Source organism: Phyllostomus hastatus, unplaced genomic scaffold (genome assembly GCF_019186645.2).
Source record: "Phyllostomus hastatus isolate PE091 unplaced genomic scaffold, TTU_PhHast_1.1 phas_contig_80, whole genome shotgun sequence".
Taxonomy (NCBI): Eukaryota; Metazoa; Chordata; class Mammalia; order Chiroptera; family Phyllostomidae; genus Phyllostomus; species Phyllostomus hastatus.
The window spans coordinates 7,358,052-7,382,170 of record NW_025333960.1 but is presented as its reverse complement, the minus strand read 5'-3'; the positions used below and the strand labels follow the sequence as shown (position 1 = coordinate 7,382,170).

Here is a 24,119-nt window from a genome sequence, read left to right as displayed (position 1 = left end):
ATTCCTGTATGTGGGGCTATTGCTTCCCCTCAGGCTGATGCCACAAGCAGGGGAGTTTTCTGCCCACGAAAGAAGGCTTCTGCAGTATGGGGAATGACTCAGCAAAAAGATTCTTGTGGCTGACCATTCAGTTCTCTCCCTAGAGCCACCAGCCCCAGTCTCTCCTTACATGTCTCTAGTCAACTCTGCCCTCCCTCTGCTGAAGCCCAGAGTAAGTGACTGCGAACAAAATCTTATGCATTTGCCTTTTTAGAGGCTCTCTGTGTCTCTGGCCATCTCTCCCTGGTGGGCAGAAACCCTGCCACTTGTCACAGCCAAATGCTATTTGGGTTCCTTCTTCAGTTCTAATATTCTAGGCTGGGGACCCCAGCTTGGGATTTAAACCCATCACTTCTCAGGGGGAAACCCCCCACCCTGGCTGCTAAAATATCTCTCTAGCACTTCAGCTGTCACCTGTGGGAACCCAACCAGCCCTCTTGCACCTCTGTACTCCTTACCAATCTCATTGTGGTAATGTATGTGGTTTCCTCCATAAGTCCTTGGTTATAAGGTTCCTCTTTAGCTAGTGTTCAGCTGGTTATTCAGGATGATTTGTCTATAATGTAGCTGTAATTCCAGATTGGTCCTGAGAGGAAGTTAGTGTAGTTTTCACCACTCCACCACCATCTTGGAGACTTGATAGTTTAATTTTTATAAATAGTGGAGAAAAAAAGCAAATAATGTCTTAATCATTTAAGTCCCTGAGAATTAAAGCTCATCAACATTCTACACAAGTAGAATTTCAACAAATTAGGCTAATTACTAGAGATCATTCTATATTAATGTAAAGACCACAAAATACTTAGGAATGAATCCTTTAATTTTAAGGACAAAAAAATTAAGTAAATCTCCATACAATGCAGAGATCCACATAGTCTCATCTACCATAAAGGTAAATTGGTCAGAGCATAGTTTAAGTAGTTCTGTGCCTGGCAGACAGGTATCTTCAATACTTATCTGTTGAATAAGTGAACAACTGTCTAATAAGGGACATTTCGGGCTAATGTTGTTGAATATATGAAAATTACTAAACATTTGCCTACTAGACTAAGCCACTTGGGTCAGATCATTTGGTGACTTTCTATGCCTCTAGAATCATAATGACTACTAAATAAGAGCCCAACATGAGTGATGATAATGAATTAACACATTTAATTCCTAGTTTCTCCCAATACTTTCTGTGTACACAAGCAATCATTTATTGTGTAAAGCCATAGAAATATAACAGCAACAGAAAGGAAAACACCCAAAAATGCTACTTGAAAATATCTATAGAACACATGTGAGTGCACTGATGGCTCCTGAAGAAATGTGCAGAATGCTGAATACCTCAAACCTAGCAGCTAAAAACAAGGATTCCAAAAGCAAGTAGTTATTCAAGAGGACATGTCATGAGCTCACTCTCCCTGCTCCTTTAAACATTAACCAAGAAATATCAGTGTGCCTGCAGAAGCCTGACTCCAGGAAAGTTCAAGCCCCAGGATAAGACCCTCAAAGAGAAGATAGTGATATCTTTCCTGTCACTGGAGTAAGAAAAAAATCCAGCAGGGAATTCTGGCCCATTTACAGGGCCCTCAGAATAAATGATGCACCCTAATTTAAAAGTTAATTCTATATTTTAAGCATTGGGCTGCATGTGGACTTAAAAATCACTCTGGCAAAAGTTAATAGATGGAAAGATAAAGATTAGGAACATTTATGAGAGTCATTAGTTTCATAAGCATTGACACATTTTTGTAACTGAACATACACTAGACTAAAACTTCAAAAAGAATAGCTGAGGCACAGGTTCAGGTCCACCACTTTCTTGATATTGCACCAAACAAAGAAAGTTAATTTTTCTGAGTTTCTATTTTCTCTTATAAAACATATTTCTTCCTTCCATTTCCTTGTTTGTAAATTGTTCAAGATAGTAATACCTAATTCACAGAGCATTTGCAAGTATTAAATGAAATACCTATATATATGTATACATACATATGTATGCATACATACATATATAGTGAGTACTCTATCTGCCAGGTATCCAAGGTCAGAGATGGTGTGAATACTAAAATGAACAAGAATACCACAGTTTGTTCTTCTTAAACTGATAATGCAAAAAGTACATGAACATGCTTTATAAGCTACAATATGTATGATGGAAAAGGAGAGTTATTAAGTCATCAGCATTGTTACAGCACTTGCAGTGATGAATGTGGCATTTCAGAAATTTTAAAATTTAACTTTGGAAATCATCTCAAGATACTTGAGGAAGGAAGTTATTCCTATCACATACACAACTGCATCTTTGTTTAAGCTGAGAGAAGTCATGTTTAGTGCTAAAAAACTAGAACACTTCATTAAGATATTGCATTGTCTCCTCAACATTTCTGAGGAAACCAAGACACATTCCATTCTAAATACAGGATTACCCTTTAGGGGAGAGCTTTATGGTTTAATGAAGTCCTATTATAACCACAAACAAGGAAAGAAAATCATTTAAAAGCCAGATTAAACAACTCTGGCTCCACACCAAAGAAAAAGACTTTAGCCCAAGACAGGACAACCTGTTAGCCTGGCTGATAGCACATTGGGATCCTCTTTTTGAGCATTGCCAATTTTTCTGAAGTGTTTAGATGTCTTTGCCAGGATTGGCTTTATATCAGCTTGATTGTATGAAGTGGCTAGGCATGTCTGAGATAAGCTAAGCTAAGAGAAATACAAATAGAGTAATTCACATATACTAATGCATGGACTTCTATCTATGGAGTGTGATTCTCGCCCCACACCAAAGTCTGCAGAACTCTAGTTATCTGCCAAATATGTTGGCTTTAAGTCTATACAAGTGGAACAGCTGGGCAGCCAGGCCTCACAACATCAGAATCAACTGGGAGACCTGCTGCCTCCTCTCTCTATTCAGAAAAGACCTACAGCAAGGTAAACCATGCATAAGACTCCACGGTTGAGATTTGTTTCTCCAGTTTAAGGTCTTTTCCCCCTGCTTTAAAGTAAATATTTGCAGAAGTGTCAACACAAAGTTTTTTTCATTCACAGTTTAATCTATTATATCGCTACTGAAAATGGGTCTTGGGGATGAGGAGAGGTCTGTTATTAGCCAGGAATTACTTCTCCTCCATCCTCTATTCTTCTTGTCCTTTAACTTATTCTAGGACTTATCTCATTCTCATTGCATTGCAGTAGATGATGAGCTAGCTCTCAGCTGGCAAGTATTACGACATTTTAATCTTAGTGTCCCATTCACTGTTCACATACCAGCAACTCCTTTTCCTACATTTGGTTCAGTTTCTTTGTAACTTCCCACCATCATTCAAAATACTTACTGACACAACATAATCAAATGAACACTATGAGCAATATTCCATTCCGAATACTATAGCAAATCTGGGTTACCTGAAGTTTAAGGAGAATCTCAAGGGCAGGAACTATGCTTTATATATATTTTTGTATTCACAGAATCTAGTCATACTATTTAACCAATAAATTAGTACTGAATTAATTAACAAAAGATCAACATTGTAATAATTATATTTATTAAGTACTTATCATATGCTAGATACAATGTGAACACTTTAAAGACATGTATTTTTTTTAATTTCACTCTTTTTTTAAGTCTTTTTTTAAGATTTTGTTTATTTATTTATTTTTAGAGAGGGAAGAGAGGGAGAAAGAGAGAGAGAGAAACATCAATGTGCGGTTGCTGGGGGCCATGGCCTGCAACCCAGGCATGTGCCCTGACTGGGAATTGAACCTGCGACACTTTGGTTCACAGCCCACGCTCAATCCACTGAGCTACACCAGCCAGGGCTCAAAGACATGTATTTTTTAAATTCCCCAGTTGCCATGTAAAGCAGGTGCTATTATTATCTCCATTTCACAGATGAGGAAATAGACACAAATAAATAGAGGAATAAATGAACATGATGACACCATTTCCATTGTTGTTTTGTAAACATTAATGTATGTATTGAATTGTTGTATGCTTACTGTAGGCAAGGCCCTGTACAAGATGCTGAAATTGGAGCACAGGGGAAGAGTCAAATGGGTAGGAGGCTGATAATGATAAATAAACTCACTGACATGAACCAGATAGTAATAAGTACCCTGAGATAATCACAGAGCATGATGTGGCAGTGAGTGAAGGGTGGCAGTGTTAGGTGCTATAGGAAGATGTCCGTAGGGGAAACATTTACTCTAAGACCTGAGGGAAGGCTGCTCTTCAAAGCAAACAGCAAGAGCAAAGGCGTTAAAGCAAAAATAGTTGTATCCGAGTAATAAAAATAATTCCGATGTGGTTAAAGGATGTAGGAACCATGGGCTTTATAGGCCAAGTTAGAGATTTAGTGTTTGTTTTTTAAGTCCACAAGAAAGTGCTGGAGGTTTTTAAAGCAGATGACTTAAATATTCAGAAGATCAATATGGCCACCATGTGCAGAAGTAGTAGTACAGGTATACAAAGCAGGGAGACTCTCAGGAGGCTATCACAGTGGTTAGTCCAGGGAAGATGAGGAGGGTGCTTCAGGAAGTGGTCAAGCTTACTTTAGACCCTTGTTGGTTTTTTACTTTCATGCTGCTACATCTGGTAGTATTTATAACCTGGTTATTTGCAGGTATTCTACAACAGCTGGAATATCTAGTTTCTAAAGTGGTTTCTCTACTTTTGACCACTTTGATTTTAAATTTAATGATGGTAGAAACAGAAGGAAGCAAACATATATAAGAAAAGGATGATCATATTTTTTAAAAGATTTTATTTATTTATTTTTAGAGAGGGAAAAGAGGGAGCTAAAGAGAGAGAGAAACCTCAATGTGCGGTTGCTGGGGACCCTGGCCTGCAACCCAGGCATGTGTCCTGACTGGGAATCGAACCTGAGATGCTTTGGTTCGCAGCCTGCACTCAATCCACTGAACTACACCAGCCAGGGCATATTTTTTAAAATATATGTTATTTTTAAACATTAATTTCAGGTATACAATGCCATAATTAGACATTTATATAACTTACAAAGTTATTGCTGGGTAAATCTAGTAGCCATCTAACACCATACATAGTTATTACAATATTATTGATTATATTCCCTATGTTGCACTTTACATCCTTATGACAGTCCCTTTTAGTTCTGTCCTCTAGTAGGTATGACAGTAACCATCAGTCAAAGTTGGCTTCATGCCCACACCTAAAAAAGAGATTTGAGATCTTCTGAAAGGCCTTCTTATTCCCAAGTAAACTCTTTCACTGGTTTACCAGTTAGTCCAAAGTTCCTCCAGAATTTTCCACTGGGTGCTCCCTAGAACACCAGTGCCCAGGGAAACAAGTAGGGGTTCTAGGGTCACATAGGTTTAAAAACACTGTATGTTATAACAAATTCTTAGAAATTCACAATTTGCACTACATACTAAGCTCTGAACAGTCTTGCCATAAAGAAAAAGAACATTTATATTTATTTAGTCCAGCAACCCTAAAAAAAAATCTAATCATGAAATTCTTTCTTAGTATCTCACTGTCAAAAAATGCTAGATTAAGATATTGAAAGTCTATGTAAAATGAAAATGTTTCATGATAGAGATTACATTATAAAATTCAAAGAGCCTCTTGGGGAAGAAAGAGCAGTAGATGATTTAATGAGTAGCTTTCTCTCTGAGCCATAAGGTCACCCCTGAAATCACCGGGGCAATATTTCCCACTCTGCCTGTGAGCAATTGAATCACTTATGGCTAGAGTTGGGGTAGATAGTGGAACTCCATATTCCATTAGCTGAGAGTTCAAGATGAGACTTACCCAGGATCACAAAGTTAGGACATGACAGGGCATTGTCTAGAATCCAGCTGGTCTACAATACCAATGGAGACACTGTGTTGTGGCCACCACCCCACACTATACACTATACCACATACCTACACTATACACTATACACCATATACTATAAGTAACCTCTGGCCTGTGCCTGTCAGAAACAGTCAGGGTAGGGAGCAGAAGAGAGCTGGAATCTTTGGAATCTTTGCTTCAGTTTAACATAAAGCTGTTACTATCTAAAATATGGTGTTTTCAGCTATAAAATAAAATTTAACACCTACTTAGAGGCATTTTAAGAATAAGCAATAATGTATGCAAAATGCCTGGGACTGAGGACCAGGTGGTTTTTCCTTCAGCTCATGTTTCTTTTGCATTCTCCACAGTCACATGCATAAAGCAGACACATTAAATTTTATTAAAAGAGTGAATAAGTCAATCACTTATTCAAAATAATTTCTCATGTTTCAAGTACTTCAAGTTTTCCACAGAAAAGGTATATAATAAACTCTAGATATTTTACATAGTTAGGTTTAAAATATGCCAGGCACTTCTATGTTTAATCCTCTTAACAATCCTATTAGGTAGATCCCATAATTATCTCCATTTTCCATATGGGAAAGCTGAGATTCAGAGAGTTGAATGCCTTTCCCTATGTCACACAGATTCCATTTTGCAGAGCTGGAACCTGATCAAGGTAGACTGGCTCCATACCAGATGCTCAGCTGCCAATAAAATGGTGACTATTTAACTCTGTGTAGTGACTTTTCAGAACACAGTATGAAATTGATAGTAAGGAGGAAAAATTTTAAAAACTGGTGAAGTAGAATGTGAGAAGTACCCATAAATTACTTTATATTTTATTTTTTTATATTTTAAACACAGTTAAGATCTGCCTTGATTTGACCCACTATATAACCACCAAGATTAATAGCCATGACCATATGAAAATGGGTATGATTTTTGCAAGGTGTTTGAATTTCTTGATTGTGTCAGTTATTCTAATTAAGGCATTAAATCTGAATTAACAAATTATTATTTTCCACACTGATAAAATATTGAAAGCACAACTTCATTTATTTGTCCATTACTTTCCTACATAGATTGATAGGTAACTCACATATACAAATGCTAATAAATTCAGAACAAACTGCACTCAGCAAGTCTTTTCCATTCATTTTAAGACATCACAGAAGATCTGAGAAGAGACTTAAAACCCTTAATATCTGTTCCTGGAAATTAACAGCATCCTACATTTACAATATGCCTGAGGATTCTGCCATGGAATTTACTATAAGGCTGTTTAACATATCTAGTGAAATAACAAATGCAGATTTTGACTTCAGAGCAACAATATTAGAACTCATATAACTCATGATCATACAGATCATTCTGACTGTATTATTTGAAATGAAATAGAATAGGCCATCATCCACAGGTACTAGACATTTCTGGGACACATAGCTTAAAATGTTATTAGTAGGAATTTTGACATTATTATGTGAAAAAGTTCTTAACACCCTCAAGGTATTAGAATATCCTTAGAACATAAGACTTAATTAATTTAACACTGAAAATTATTTATTTATTCTGCTAATGTCTTTCCATTTATTTCAAATATTATTAATTTTTTAAATTATAGATGAGCATAGCATCACATTTGTATTGTGTCTTCGAAGTTTTTCTTTTTTTAATTGTGCAAAGTATGGTAGTCTTTCATACCATTTTAGAAACTTTCTATATCTGAGACACCTAGCAACTATCACCAAATCATTCATTCTTAAAGAATTCTTTCAAAATATTTAAATCAGAAAGCTACAGTTATAAAGTCCATCCAACTAAATATATCATCCTTAAAAGAATCCTAAAAAAGTACCCTTTAGATCTTAGTTTGACACCTAACATACTCAATTAGAACTAGGTCATAAAGGAAAAGGAAATTACCCAATTCCACCAATTTTTAATGAAATTACCTGAGTGGTATCACTTAAATCTCAAATTGGGAAAAGGCTTACTAAATTCAAGTATCACAAGTTACAATTAGGTAGGAAAACTAAGATTTCCAAAACTTAAAGAAGTAGATGGTTTATGGCTGTTGAGTTCAATGTCTGAAATTACAATAAGAAAAAAAAAGAAATATATAACTCAAGTATTAGATACATGGCTTTGATATTTAATAAGATATAAAAATAAGTTTTATGTATTACTTATTGTATCAACATTGCTTAAATAAGCAAATCTGAGATGCTTCACTATTCAACAACCTCCATCTATACCTACCATTACTTAAGATGGATCCACCTTATTTCCTACCCTTTGTGTAATTTACTAAGTGATCATTTTAAAAAATTATAATTGAATTTAAAACACCATGAACTTCTCAGAAAACTTATTTTACCATCATGGATGGAAATACAATTGGTTTTATTTTATCCTCATAGGTCCCATTCCCAGAATCTCTATTTTTCTGGTAACAGCTTATTTCCTAGTTAAGAACAGATGTCCTTGTAGGAAAACACATGGAGCTGATAACACATTCCTGTGATTCCTTATCAATCCATAGGCTGGAAACCATAGAAGCCAAAGCTACATTCAGGGTACAGTGTTTAGAAGACAATTTGAGTAGAAGAGGCCCAAACACTAGGAAGGAGTAAGGGGGTGAGCAACAGAATATTCAGTTAGCCCTTAATTTGTCAGCTCTCAGCTAGGTGCCTGATTACATTATTGCATTTAATACTTGTCATTATTTTTTAGATAGATGTGATGTTTGCCATTTTTTCAGTTTGGAAAACTGAAGCTCAGAGAAGTTATGCAACTTCAATTTGTGTTCATTTTATCATTGATGAGGAGTTGAGCAAAAGTTTGAAACCTGGTCTAATTAACCCAAAAGTCCATGTTTTTTTCCCCTCAATCCTCTGGAAAAGTCCTAGAAGCCTGTGGAGGAGAAGATAAGAAGTCATGGAAGCTGTTAATTACTTAAGCACAAAAAGGAGGAAGGTGCTAAACTGTTTGGATGTTACATTTTTGCCTGGGAGGAATCAGCCCTAGGTGTCAACTCTGTCACTCTGTCTATCAACATTAAATCTGTACTTGAGGAGAGACAATCATACCTTATATTAAGGTAAGCCTATGCCAGATAGATACCTAACATTCTCTAGAGAAAAATGTTGAAAACAAACCCAAACCAATGTTAATTCTGGACCCATTCAAGGAACAATATCAAGAAGACATAAGAACTGAGGTGTTGCTCTGGCTGGCGTAGCTCAGTGGATTGAGCGTGGGCTGTGAACCAAAGCATCGCAGGTTCAATTCCCAGTCAGGGTACATGCCTGGGTTGTAGGCCATGACCCCCAGCAACCGCACATGGATGTTTCTCTCTCTCTCTATCTCCCTCCCTTCCCTCTCTAAAAATAAATAAATAAATAAAAATAATAATAAAAATAAAAGAACTGAGGTGTTGAATAATGGGTGTGCTTACAAAGCAATTGCAATTTAATTATTTTTGCTAAGAATAAACACAAAAGAATAAGTGAATAAATGACAAAGGTTTTTAGTGAACACCTGATTGTTAGCATGGAAACAAGAACCCCTCAGAGCTCAGATCCCTTACACAGCATGCAATGAGGGGGCACAGTGATCCAGGCAGGACTAGAGCAAGGAAAACCAGTTCCTGGGGCTCAGCACTGAGAAAAGAGACTGTAAAGACCTGCAAATATCTCTCTTTGAAAAAATAGTAATAATAATAATAATAATAGCAGCCTTAGTGGGTGTGCCATAGCGGATTGAGCACCAGCCTAAGAACCAAAAAGTCTGTGGTCTGATTCTGAGTCAGGGCACATGCCTGGGTTGTGGGCCAGATCTTAAAGATAAGATTATTAAAAGCTGTCCAAATCCTCTTGAGCAATAGCCAAAACAGCAACCTAGAAAGCAATAATATCAAAAGTGATATGAATCAACAAAAGAAAACAGACATGAGTTTTCTTTGACGTTGGAGTAAACAAAGCCACTACTGTTTTAAGATAGGAAAGGTTGGGCACATTATGAAACAGTTTCAGATTACTGTGTTATTTTAGTGAATTCTGAGAAATGTGTAATGGGATAGGGCAAGAAAATTGGTCAAAGTCAGAGGAAAACAAAAAGAAGTGATTGAAAGAAAGTAATCAACAGACTATTAAAACCATACTTCAAATATGTTCTTTTTAAGAAAATGCATGATCTGCATATTCAAATTTATGGTCATTATTATCATCTGCAAAGATACTCTAAACAAAGTTTGTTTGACTAGCATACTGTGCTCTCTTTGGAAGACCAGCACTGTATTTAAATATATTTTTCAAGACTAGATTTAATATGTAAATCTGACTATGGTTATATTGAAATAGATTACTAATATCTGAAATTTCTTTTCTTCTAGGTACTAACTTTGGGAAGACATGTCCTTATTCTATAGATAATTGCTCAAAATATTTTATATCCACTTTAAGAAATACCTTTTGGGTCTGTGCCACATCCCTTTTAAATAACCTTGATGGTGGGAAATTATTGCATGTTAGGAGGGTGGTTTTAATGATTGAAAATAGCCCAAAGTGATTATAAGCTGAGCCTAGTGGGTAAGGTGGGGGCTGTTAGGCAATACTACCATAGGTGAAAAATGCAATGTGACTCCAAGGCAATGCAACAGCAAAGGTGATGGTGCTTTAAAATTTATTGCTAAAGAGGTTTGTGGTTACTAATGAAAAATTGTAGGGTGCTGGAGGTTTCTGGAAAATACTGCTCCAGAAAAAAAAAAAAGCCTTTTATTACTATCCCTCCTCCCATAGTCCTGTAATCTGACCTTTAATTCTTTCTCCCTAACAAGGAAACCCACCAGAGGCTGTGTGCTACAGCACCTCTGTTCTGGCAGGCACTGGGGTGGTGAGCCCGTCTCTGATTTCAAGCCACAGAGCAAACAAGAGTCAGGATTAGCCAGGAGTGGGCAAGCTCCAATCTTTAGTTTTACAAAGATGGACAAGGAGGAGAAGCGAGAAGGGGATAAGAGAAGGAAGAGAAAGAGAAGGAGGGGGGAAGGAGAAGAAAGCAGGAGAAGTGGGAAAGGAGAAAGGAGTAAAAGGAAGAGAGGAAGAAGAGGGGTGGGGAAGGGGAGTAAAAGGATAAAAGAAAGGAGGGGAAAGGAGAACGGTGACGGTGAGGCAGAGGCTTTGATAGTCTCTGGCAGGGGCATATATTCCCATGGCAACATCAAAGCAGACTGCTGCTAACGGGCAGGTACAGTCTGGGAATACAGAAGGAGGGAAGAAATGGCAGGGGCAGGAACTGCTCAGTTCTGCGCATATCTACAATTAATTTACATTGAGCTTTAGTTCAAACTTATAGGCTTGTTAAGGTTCTACATTCTTCCTCCTTCTCTGCACCTGTGGCCAAAACTGCTGACCTAGCACATCTGACCACAACGGAAAACAGATCGATTTGTATGGTTCCAGGAGAACTGAAAACATTTTAAAAAAATAATATGCATTTCAAGGATGATGTTAGTCAAGCTTTACCACTATGAAATGGGTTTTTTCTCCATTACTGCAAAGCAAGTAAAAGGTATTAATTGCCATACTGACAAAAATTCACATTTATGAAAGTCAAGAGAATATAAATTAGGCTGGTATGAATTTTATATTCAAAGACATAAAAGCCAATAGGTATAAGACACTAGACCTAACTCTATTTTCACACTTCAGAGATATTTAAGGGAAAAAAACATTTAGTTCATGAATTTCTTGATTCATCAGTTGGCAAATATTTCTTCATCATTCATTGTGTATTATAGCCTTTGTTGGACAGCTAAAATGTAATGATTGGACTCAATTTTGTAATCAGAAAAACCTACAATTCAATATATTTTATGTATTTGTACATATATTTAAATAATTATTTTTTGGTACTCAAGGGGAACTGGTTCCAGGACATCCCCCACCCCCACACACCAAAATGTGAGGATGCTAATGTCCCTTATACAAAATGGCAAAGCGTTTGTACATGACCTACATATATCCTCCTGTAAACTATTAACCATGTCTACATTACTTATCATACCTAATACAATGTAAATTCTGTGTAAATAGCTGTTATACTGTGTTATTTAGGAAATAATGACAAGAAAAAAATTTCTGTACGTGTTCAGTACAGAGTCAACCATTATAGACCTAACCACATAGTACACATCAGCAACAATGTGACTTTTTTTTTCCCAAATATTTTCAGTCCTGGGTTGGTTAAATCCATGGATGGGGAACCTGGAGATTTAGAAGCTGGATTGTATCAGATGTATATTAGGCAATAAGTTAGTACTATGGATATCAAGAATTACACAGGGTCTCTGAATTTGCAGATATCTGGAAGGGAAGAGAACAATCATGTAACTAAGTACAAAACTCTGTGATAATGTGAACCAAATGCCAGGTGAACACAGATAAAGTGATTCATTCTGCCTAAGAAGGAGAATTAAAGAAGGAGAGATGTCCCATTGTTTCAAGGGTAACAGTGAACAATGGCACAGAAGCCTTCCAGCAAAACTGATTAGGGGAACAGAGGGGAACCAGGCAGTCCTCAATTTACAACATTGTGTTCGAAAGCTTACTTGGAAGTTGATTGGAACTCCAAATTATCTGCTCATGGAAACTATGTTGCTCTTGATGAGCTGGTCCTCAAACTAGCCTTTAACTAATTATAATGCCTAAAATCTGATTCTAGAACTAAAAATTAGACCTAAAATTTAGACCTAAGGTTTATTTGCAATGGGTCAAGCACTGCACCAAGCACTTTACAAGCACTGTCACCTGAGCCTGGCAACAACCCTCTGAACTAGGTACTGTTATTACCAACTCATTTTACAGATGAAATAACTGGGTAACAAGAGATGAAAAACTAACTTCATCACACAGCTAGTATGATAGGCCAAGACCTGTACCTAACCATTCAGGCTTCAGAGCAGGGTTTTTAATCAAAACAGTATATTTCCAGCTGGATGTCATAAACCATGTTGATACAAAAACAGGAAAAAGGAAGAGAAAAAAATTTGTGTCCAGTTGCCTGTGTATAGAGCTAGCCCCAAGAAAGATGTGCTACTTTGGTATTAGAGCTCTTCTCAGTAAGCTCCTAAATGCCCAATGATAGTATGACCCCCTAAAAAATATCCCTGGGATCTAGACCATACCTACCCTACACTCACCCTTTCACAACTCTCTCTCCCTATTCAGTTAAAATGTCCATTTTATCCTACCTAGGTGATAGGAGGAAATTAAGCTACTGAACTAACTTATACTAACATGTGGATAAGAAATTATCATCTTTCCACAAATATTTACAATTTTTTTATCCTTTTTTTGGTTTAAATACAGGGTCCAGCAGAAGTAACACCATTGAGTGTGGATGGTAGGGTACGTGAAGATCTTGCATGAGATGGGCAGCAATTTGAACATTTCACCTAAAATGTCATATGGTGTGCTTGAGTATCATATTCTTATGTCACAGAATTGCATGCTTATGATTTTATAATAAAACTTTTCTATGAAATGAAACAGGCATTATTTGTGCTGGACTCTGTATTTACATTTTAAATGAAGAGACTTGTTAGTCAAAGAAATGGGGTGGGGTAAGTGAAACAATTGACAGCATAGTGGGGTTCCTCCTAAGTGACCTAGTCTGCTCTTCTCCAGTGAAGAGAGTACTTGGGACTTTTTTCAGTGTGAATTATTTTCCAGCCTTAGCTCAGTCAAATAGGGCAAACCATTGTTGCCACTGCCTCCTTCAGTACTATGATTGGCCATCAACCTAACGAGTTCATATTCTTGTCCTGGTAGCAAGTAGATCCTCTTCTCTGGTTGAGGTTCAAAGTCTCTGGATCTGTAAACTGGCTGAAGTCTCGGGATTGATTCAGGGGCAATGGCTCTTTGTGTTGGTGAATCAAGTCAAATTTTTGTTCACTTGACCTGGAACTCTTCTACTCATACAGATCAAGTGTGAATTTACTGGGCTGTCCATATATTTCACTGCTAGGAACACCATGATTAACAAGCTAAATGTCATAGGTCTTTTTGGAGTCAGACTCTTGTGACTATTGATTTGATTCCACTGTCCTTTGTGGAAACCACAACCACCTGGCCTTTGGCAGTTAGGTGGGCCATTAGGTGGCCCCTGCTACCTGGGATCCAAATATCCTCATTACACTTAAGGGATTCTAGTATAGTGGCAACAGATTCCCTTATAATTTCTGACCAACAGAGAAGAGCAAGTGCAGAGCCAGCATTCTGAGACTTCCCTCACAAATTTATTTCTCAAAATCATGGTGAAAGGGGTGTTCTCTAGACCCTCCCAAGGTGGGTGAGCAGGTCTCACACTGTAAATCCAGTCTACCATTCCGTTCTCCCTAAGCGTTTGGATCATTTCCTCAATAGTACACCAAGGCAGGTCAGGCATTTTAACTTCATTTACCATGGGTCACCTTTTGGTCCATGTTTCAGCCTAACAACCAAACTGTTAGAGCTCTTTCTAACCACTCAAGCTATAACAGTGAATACATAGTCTCTGTCTAGTGGTCCTATACCAATAAATTCAGCCTGATCCAACTTCATACTCCTTCCACAATTGTCCCACACCCTTAACAGCCATTCCCACATATATACCCTGGATTTCTGTTTGTGTAAATTGGAAAACTCATGCAGTTATTCTGGAGTGCAGTGTACCTCTTTATGAATCACAGTTTGTATATCACATTTAGGAACCTGTTGGTAGTTGCATCTAGTTATAGGAGTAGATAAGTAAAGTGGAGATAACGGGAGTAGAAAAATTATCTGTGTCCACAAGACACATTAAGTTTTCAGTCTACAGGAGGCATAGAATAGTATTGGTATGCTAATATCCATTCTTTCTTTCTTTGTGACTGTAACATTTTATCACTTCCCCTGTTTTTAGCTGAGTACATTACCAGACAAAATAAAAGTGATATTTCTCAGCTTCCCTTTCAATTAGGTAGGTGAATAATATTATTAAATACAGACTAATGAGATATGAGCAAAACTGATTAATGCAACTTCCAGGTTGTGTCCTTAGAGGATGAGGAAGCAATGCCCCTTCTGTGTTTGCTTCCTCCATCCTTCAGCTCACTGTGAATCTGGGAACAGGCTGTCTTGAACCACAGCCATGAATGCAACCCTTGCAAGATAGTAGAACAATGATGGCCTCCATGGGCAACTTCATAGAACACAGTAAGTATGCCAGCTTTGATGCACCTACAGCTTGACTATCATGTGAGAGATACAAAATTTATTTTACCTAATCCTCATTATGCTGAGAAATTTATATTAAAAAGAGAACTTGTGAAAAACAGGATTATCTTTGATTAGAACTGGCTGAAAGAGTCATCTATCAACTGGAGAAAAGAATTTACTTGCTGCCAGGACAAGAATACAAATTTGCAGCCCTAGCTGGCATAGCTCAGTGGATTGAGCACGGGCTGCGAATTGAAGTGTTGCAGGTTCAATTCCCAGTCAGGCCACATACCTGGGTTGCAGGCCACTGCCCCCAACAACCGCACATTGATGTTTCTCTCTCTCTCTCTCTCTCTCTCTCTCTCTCTCTCTCTCTCTCTCTCCCTTCCCTCTCTAAAAATAAATAAATAAAATCTTTATAAAAAAGAATACAAATTTGCTAGGCTGGTTGCAGCAATCCCTGCCTTGACTGAAGCTGGAATATAACTGACACAGGGAAAAGCCCCAAATACTCTGAACTGCAGAATAGATTCTGGAGAGCTTTAAACAGTGGAAAGTACATCTGGCTCAGCACACAGGGAGGATGTAAAGAAGCCAAGGAGTAGGCTTGAGGTTTGCCAACACTGCAGGACACACAGGATGTGAACCCAGGGCAACACTTCTATTGACCAAGATGAAAGAGCAATGGCGAACCTAGAGGATTGTCCATGAATGATGTACTTGATTTGGATAGCACCTGCGCCCAAGAAGCAGTGGCACCAAGAATACCACTGTAAGTGTGCAGGTAAAGAGCAGAGGGAAAGTTTGCACTGAGCACACCAGAGAAGGTTGTAGGTAGAAGATAAGATAACTATAGATATTTTACAAAAATCCACTCAAAATAAAAATGTAAAATTGTATGTTATTACTCTTAAATTTTAAAAAACATTTAGCTAAATGGTCTATGCCCATTGGATAATTATTGGACAATTCAAAAATCATGAAACTGTTAAATAGCTGTATGCCTGATGCACTCTTTCTACAGATATTTCAGATACGTGGCTTCAGGTGTCTTCATCCTTTATTGATCCTGCCCCATCCTGATGGGTCTGAAAGGCCAAGTAGGGGGTCTGGTGCATGTGAGGCCTATATGAGGCTTATCTCTCACAGCAAAATATTTTCCCAAATATTTGTGTTTATCCCTACTTCAAGGAAATATTTACTTTATTTTGTTTACTTGATTCCTTGTCCATGAAGCAATTGTTTAAATCTACAAATCTGATGAAGTTTAATGTTTTACTGTAGAGACTATATCATATTGTTCTTAATTGATTGTTCTTAAATACCTAGGTCCACTTACACAATTCTAAGTTCTCTTAAAAAGTTATGGAAAAAATATAATATATTTGTGTTATTATGTGTTGGGAACTGCCCCACCTGGTTTCAGAAGCTGTAATCCCCCCATGGCTAAGGCTGATTGAGAGACCTTGGGACTATAAGCTGCTAAGGAGACAAAGCTTATCTTCTTGGCAGGAGTGCTGCCTCTGCCCCCTTTTACTTCATCCTGGTTGGCCCTGGGCAGATGACTGATTAGCCAGTTATGGGTAAGATTCCTCAAGGGAGGGATGACCTAAGACAGGCACAGTCAGGAAGGGACCCCTAGGGAAGGACTTTGGGGGCTATAGAAAAAGGTGGTGATGGACCCTTGCCCCTCAGCTTTGACACAGCCTGAGTACTCATTCTATCTGCAAGAAGTCTTCCAATCTCTTGGCTGTCTTACTTCCCCTGCCTGACTTAAGCCTGAAACAATGACAGAGGGCAGTGCAGCCCTGTGCTGGAAAGGGTGGGTTCCCTGGGGCAATCAAGCCTAAGAAAGAATACATAAAATCCTGTGAAAACTGCTTTGCTAAGAATGCTCTCAATTTTCTGATAAGGGTCTGAGCAGTATGTGAGTTGATTCCCAAAATTTTCTAGCCCTTTAGTTTATAGACCCTGACTCAGAATAAGCCCTTGTAGTTCTTTGTATGTTATCTATTGTTTGATCATTACTGCCTGACAATGACTGATGAGCTTTACCTGTATTCCTGTGCTAACTGAACCCAATAAAAGCCCATTGAGGAAAAGCCTCTTGGCCCTTTTCCTTTGAGAGATTGGCCACATTTCTTCCCCAAGCTGATCACATTTTGGTAGACTTATTCTCATCCATGGAGGCTGGGGCGGGGGGCCTCTGCAGGTGGAGTCCCCCCCACAATTATGTAACTTAATATACAGCTAACTAATAATAGCATAGGATCTAAAAGGAAAATGCCATGAGAAAATAGATAAATGAGTAAATAAAATAATATTGAATAAAAACTATGAAAATTACAGTATAGTATCAGAAAGACCAAAGTAAACATTGGCAGTATAGTTCTAGGGAGAACATATTATCTAATATTATTAGAATGCAACTGCGGATACATAGAATGAGTAAAACTAATAAAAAATCCTAATAATTAAAAATCCTCCTTCCACATGCACACCAATTTTCAATAGCATAATTTGGCTCTAGGAAGGCACTAAATTGCTGTATCAGTCTCTTCATGATTCATGTTAGTGCTTATTAGTTTGCTAATTTTTACTAACACGTTCTTCAAGCATCCCTGCTCTTCTACTCATCTTTGTAAGTTTAATAGTAGTACCTGCCATTTTGAGTATCCACAGAGTGCCAGGCATTATATAATATGTGTAGTGTGCACTATTTCACAACCATCTAAAAAAGATGTTAATATCTCCTGTTTACAGACAGAAAAAGAGAAACAATGAAAACAACTCTATGATCACACAGTAAAGGGCAGAGCCTGGATGTGAACAGAGGTCACTTAAATTGCCAAGTCACAGATAAAATTTGTATACAAAATGCTTAACTATGTGCATCTACAATACCCTAATTTAATGCATATTTGTACCTACCAACACAGCAAAAAAAGAATTAAAAAATAGCAGGTGATTCAGAAAATGTCACCACTCTATTGAAAGGCAAACAAAAATTGTATGTTCTGTAGGAACACTCACCCAAAGGTAAAATTGAAAGCATCCTACTTACCTCTGACTATGAGCAAGCACACAGTGCCTATTAAGCAACATATTCATGGCAGGGTGGACACAAGGCTCCACCTTCCACTGCCCAGGTGACAAAATGATCTGGTACCCATCTCTGTTTATGAAGTATTTTATTTTAAAACTTGACTACAAATTTCTAATTCTTTTCACTTTTTAATTTTCAGAAAGTAATAAATATGATCTATCTTTATAAAGCCAAGAAGGTTGACAGAAAATAGAGTGACTTTAAATATTGTGAGTTCATCCTTCAGTTAACTGAAAGCTCCTAACCCTGAGAGCCACAGCAGAGAAAGAGGGGAGACTCAAAACTCCGGTCAGGCTCCACTTGAAATTCTTGAGGTGTATGTAAGTGTGATTCCAAAATGACAGATGTTACATAGAAGAAAATATGTTATTCAATACAGAGAAAATGATGTTTACATAGCCATACCCGTACATACTTCAAAAGTGGCTCTATATTCTTGCTCAAATTTTAATCCAACTATCTCTAAAGGGAATGTTAGAGATTCTTCTTGGATTTACACTATTCTCCAAGTGTGATTTTTTTCCCTCAGAGTACTAGTGAGTTGGTTGATTCTTTTCTTGCTACAATCTCCTGTTGTGCTCTATTCTTTCCTAAATTCTGGTCACTTTATTTAGGGGAAAGCATAAGCTGTTGATGCCACAGTGACTCTGCCCCTCCTGTACCAATCTGTCTAAACCCAACTTCCCTCCCCTCCCCCAAAAATGGTTAAGTCAGCTCTTCCAGGAAACACATTAAAGGAACTGCAAGCAATATTAGGCAAGATGAATGAATGGGTCAGGAGCATGCAAATAAAAAATATGCCCAATCCATTCCCAGAAATAGACTCAAACCATGCATGTACATATGGGTAGGACAGTGGAATCATGCTAAAATAAAATATATGTAAAATAGTTTTAAAGCTCAACCATGATTAGATATCATTATAATTAACTAAGGATTCCATGATATTATAAAAAAAAGTTTGTCTGTTTTTTTCCCATATATTATTTGAAGGAAAATGTCAGAATGGCAACCTAAGTAATCACACATAATTTAGAAGATCTTTAGATTTTTCAGTCTCTTTTCATGTGGGAAAATCTGTCACTGGATTTTCATTTGAATGGCAAATAGCATTATATTATATTGTGATTTTGCCAGGCTTTTAACGCTTAGGAGCATCATAACATCAGCATAATAGAAGCCTGCAGTCACTTATCACATTTCTGTAAATTTCTTTTACAGGGGAAAAAGAAAAGACATCTTGAGTATCAGATTAAACACAGTAGCAGTTAATTTTTAGCATTCATCTTTAGGTGAAAAGGCTAGAGAATCTCTGCAGAAATTTTTCAACAATGATATTAGACAAACAGGTTTAAAGTGAAATACATAAGCTTCTTCAAAGTGTTGTTTTTGAAGACTGCCTTGCCCAGATATAAAAATAGATGGTTAAAATATAAAAATCAATTCTAATGGCAAACAGATCATTGCACTCTCCGTGCCTGAGATATTAGGAAAACCTGACTATTTGATTTAGTACCACCTGGGGAGTAAGCCATAGGCAGACCTGAAAACCCTCCAATAACCTTGAAAATATACACTTCCTCTATAAATGAATGCTCAAATCAGGCCAACCCTACCCAGCCCCCTTTCCTCCCTTCAAGGACAATGATTAGAAGGCATCATTGATCATAGTAAGTGGGTTGTCTTTTTCAAGAAGTAACCAACAAGTGAGGAGATGGGTGAGGGGGTAAGTTCTCTGGTTCTCTCAGGAGCTCCCCTCTCTTACAGTCGGGGAGCGAAGTTAGTTCGAGGTCCCAGTCCTTCACCTTTTCCTAGGTCAGCTTCCCACAAGGCGGTGAGGGATTGGGTAGGTGTGGGGGTGAAGGGGACAAGCTCTAGACTCCGCAGGGGGCCTCCACCGCCCAATAGCCTGGAGATAACAGCCTGGCAAATAACCCACCACAAAGCGTGAGCTTGCGCGCAAACACAAACACGCTCACAAACTCTGAGTTAGGTTAACCTCTCTGCGCTCGCTCGGAAGACACCTGGAAATCCAGAGACATTAGTTAGAAAGGAAAGGTGGTCCAGGATAGTCATGGGCGGACCACTCCTGCCAGTGGGCGGAATCTGTCGTCTTTGAGTTCCTGGAAGCAGGTCCAGGAACGTTGGACCGTGGAGCACACGTGCGCGGAACGAGCCTACTCTTTGGCGCCAGCCTGCCTGTGTGAAAACTGCACGGGGCCCACAGTGGGGCCCAGGATGAAGCTAGGGCGCTGGCGGTGGGGGAAAGGGCTGGACCTAGTCCGGACCCCATTTGCCGGACAGTGGTGTCTGATACGCCCAGCACCTCTGGGAGCCTCCCTCCGGGCCGCTCGGAGCCGCCAGACCAAGCATCGTGCCTCAGGGCACCTGAGCTGGGAGTGCTGCACTCCCAGTCCCTTCCAGGGCAGAACTCCACTGTCCTACTGAAGAAGGACTTTGAGGTGTAGACCACCAATCATTAGTCAGAATGATAGGGCCCCCAAACCGGCGGCTGTGGAGCATCCAGGCGGGCGAAATTCAGGAGCCTAAACTCATCGCATGGTCGCTGGCAATCAGAGGGTAAATCCGTTTGTTCTTTTACTCTAGTAAGTATGCAAGCCACAGAGTGGACCGAGATGTCAGTAGGTAACCACAAGCCTAATCCTTCCTACAGTTACCCCAAGCTGCGACCAGACGAGAAAGGGAAGATAAGGGTAACAGAGAGGAAGGAGAGGAGAGAAAAGGTTTGTGGGAGGTGAGGAGTGGGTGGAGGGGCTGCGGAGAGGAGAAGAGAGTGCTTTCTGATTCTAGTGACACTCCCCAGGCATCTTCCCCTGTTGGCACTGACAACTACAAATCGGCCTCACACCGAAAGTCCCGTGTTAACTCGGGCAGGGACAGGCTTCCTTTCGGCATATAGTAAATGTGTCAGGAACACACCGATATGCAGACGGTCCCCAGACCTTGACAGGACCAAAGAACCAGAGGTAGTCTGGCCCTGTTTTCTACTATCGCTTTCCAAAGCCTTTTTCTTGAAACTTAAACCATCTGGCAGAGAGGTCCACTTCAACTCTTCCTGAAAACTGCACTCCTCATCTACATGAGTGATTATTAAGGGCAGAGATTCTGGCAAAATGGTCCTGCCTGGAAACAAATGGTCCACTAGAGGCCAAGGCCAACACTTGTGCGCTGGCCTTTCAGGCTGCGGGAGCATCCTACTATGTCACAGACTGTTTCCTACCTGGGAGCCTTCTCGGGTTTTCCATCGTTTTTTTTGTTTTTTTTTTGCGCTGAACGTCCCCCAAACACTTCACTTCCTCGCGATTAATACAGACTATAAAGTCCTCCCGGTAGCTGGAATCAATCCTCACATAACATGACAGAACCGTTCTTTCAATTGATTACTTGCACAACTAAAACAACACAGGTGTGATGTTGAGCCCTCACACTCTGGCAAAAGCAAAATGGTGGCCTTTTCTGCAAAGGCCATGCTGTTTTTGTAAATGCAATTGCTACTTGGTAAAAAGTTCTGTTTTCTAGACCTGATGAGGGAAAAAGGAAAGTAAGGAACTGTTAGTAATCCTTTGGAGTAGGATCCAATCTAACAGTCACCACCCTTTAGAGGGGAAATGCATGATCTCTCACTCAAGCACATAGCCAGTGTCTTTAAACCCACACCCAGTTGCTTGTAACTCTCTGCCAGCCCTACAGAACAAGTGGAATCCTTGACTGAGAGTCCTCGAAGCTCTTTTATGACTCTCGCTTAACCCTTGCCAGTCCTAGGGAGAAGCAGTCCCGTTTTCGAAGCTTTTAAAAACCTGGCAGGGCGGCTGCTCATTGGGTGGGACTGGGTTCCCATAGTCTGTAGTGTCATCATCCAGCACTTTTGTTGGAGGGGATTTTGTGGAAGTCAACGTAAGCAACAGGGCACTGTTTTCCTGTATTACTTCTGTCACAGATCTGGGTATAGGGGAGAGATGGACTCGGTACCTTCTGGAGGCACCGTGTGCTAGGTGCGGCTGGGGACGGGGACGGGGGAGGAGGGGACTCTAGTATGATCCTTCACTGCACCTGGTAAGGAGGTCTACAACTGCTTTCCAACCAGATCCGCATCTTTTGTGTACCAGTGTGCACACTCCGTGAAAGAAATTTCATGTGACAATGCAGCACAGTCTGGAGCACATGTCTATCCAGTCTCCCGGACTCTGCAACTGGATGGTTAAAAACAGCCCACGATCCTACGCCCCAGAGCAGAAAGTGAGAAAGCCCGGGCTCTTGCACTCCGGACAGCGCGCGTCTGACGCTGCGGGCCCTGGGACAGCGGCTCGGACTTCCCGAACCGAATCTCCGAATACTAGAACCCTTAATTTTGGATTGCTCAGAAGCCCGCCCCCATCCCTGGGCTCCCTCTTCACCCTCCCAAGTAACCGCCGTGAGTGGACCGCACTCACCTACTGTCAGGCAGATGGGGAGCAGCAACCTGAAAATGAGCCCACACACCACTTCCGAGGCCATCTCGACAGTCCGGCGACTCCGAGCAGAGAGGCGAGGCTCGAGGGTCCCTAAAACCGTGGTGCCAGGCCCATGCCCATCTAGGGCCTCCTGTTGCCAGCGTCTCGCAGCCTTCCGGGCATCGGCTTGGCGGGAGCCGCCGCGCTGTTTGCCTCGAGGGCGCGCTCACGGCACTCTCAGACGACCCTCACTCTGCTCTGGTTAGATAGCCCCCTAACCAGATGCCCGACCCCCCACAGCCGGTCCATGAAGTGTAGTCTGCCCAGGCCAGCGGCAGCAGCTTCTTCAGCGGCTGATCCCAGACCAGAGTCCTGAGCGCAGAGGCACTTTGGGAGGGTCCTGGAAGGCAGCGCGGCGAGGGAAGGGGGCAAGAAGGAAGTGCTATGCTTTTGCTTGGCTCCCTGGGCGTCGCTCAGGGACAGCAGGAGTGTTTGTCTTCTCGGAATCTCCTCTGAAGCCTTCGAGCCTCGGCAGCCAGGCCCCAGCCCTCTGCCGACGCTGCCTGCTGCGCGACCCTGGTCCCGGGCTCAGGGAGCTGCCCGCAGGCCCCCCAGAGCAGCGCTGCGACGGATCCCGGGGCTGCGGTGTGGCTCAGCCTCTGCGCCTCCTAGTTTCGTGTTGGAGAGACCTGGGTGGGACCTGCCAGGCGTGTAGAACCATCCCTCTGTCACCAGAAAAGAACTGTGCAAGCGTGGGCAGAAATCGAGACGAAAGCTCACAAGGAGTGAGTCAGGCTCCAACTTCTTCCTCCACGTGTTCAATTAAAAAAAATAAAATAACCCAAAGCCTCCCAGATGCCAGCGCGCCCCGGTCCTCCGTGGTGCAGCCTCGCCCGGGTGGCGCAGCCCCATCTACCCGGCGGGCGCGCACTTCTCCACCTTCAATGAAACTTTCGGGGCCTCTCTCAGGAACTGGCGTGCCCTAGGGCCAATGGGACCACGGCTCTGGAGCCGGCGTGCAGGGGAGCCCGCCCCTGCGCGGCTACAGAGGCAGGCGCAGTTAGTGGGCGCGGAAGGCGAGTCTCCAACCGAGGCGCGCGGACGCGTAGGGAGAGGCTGGGACTCTCCAGTCCCGTGAACTTGACACTTTCGCTTGCCCCCATCAGCGTCTTTCACCGCCGATCGCTCCCGCAACTGTGCCTGGTCCTGTCAGCCTGCAGACCCAGAAGGTGCACATCTTGGCACTCTGTCCCCTAGGCGCACCCCTGAGCTTACCCAAACCCAGGGAACCGTTTAATGCTCCAAGAAAAATGCACAGGCGCAGCACGAGAGTAACAACTTTGAAGGGCTGTCACTAGAGCTACAGCCGCACTTACCCATATGTATTGATTAGGAAGAGTAGAATCAGAGCAGTGACCCTGTCCATCTTTAATCTTGTATCTGAACTCCGAATGGGCTCTGGGAAATCCCAGGTC

At 40.7% G+C, this 24,119-nt stretch overlaps 1 protein-coding gene across 1 annotated transcript in view; it reads right to left on the bottom strand.

The window, feature by feature from the left end:
* The window catches only part of PIEZO2 (piezo type mechanosensitive ion channel component 2), a 503,470-nt gene extending 479,966 nt beyond the window's left edge, over positions 1–23,504 (bottom strand). Inside the window, exon 1 of the mRNA XM_045850410.1 lies at positions 22,645–23,504. Coding sequence (XP_045706366.1) covers positions 22,645–22,708 — 64 coding nt within the window. The 5' untranslated portion in view covers positions 22,709–23,504. The remainder of the gene's footprint in view (positions 1–22,644) is intronic.
* Positions 23,505–24,119: the final 615 nt, after the last annotated feature.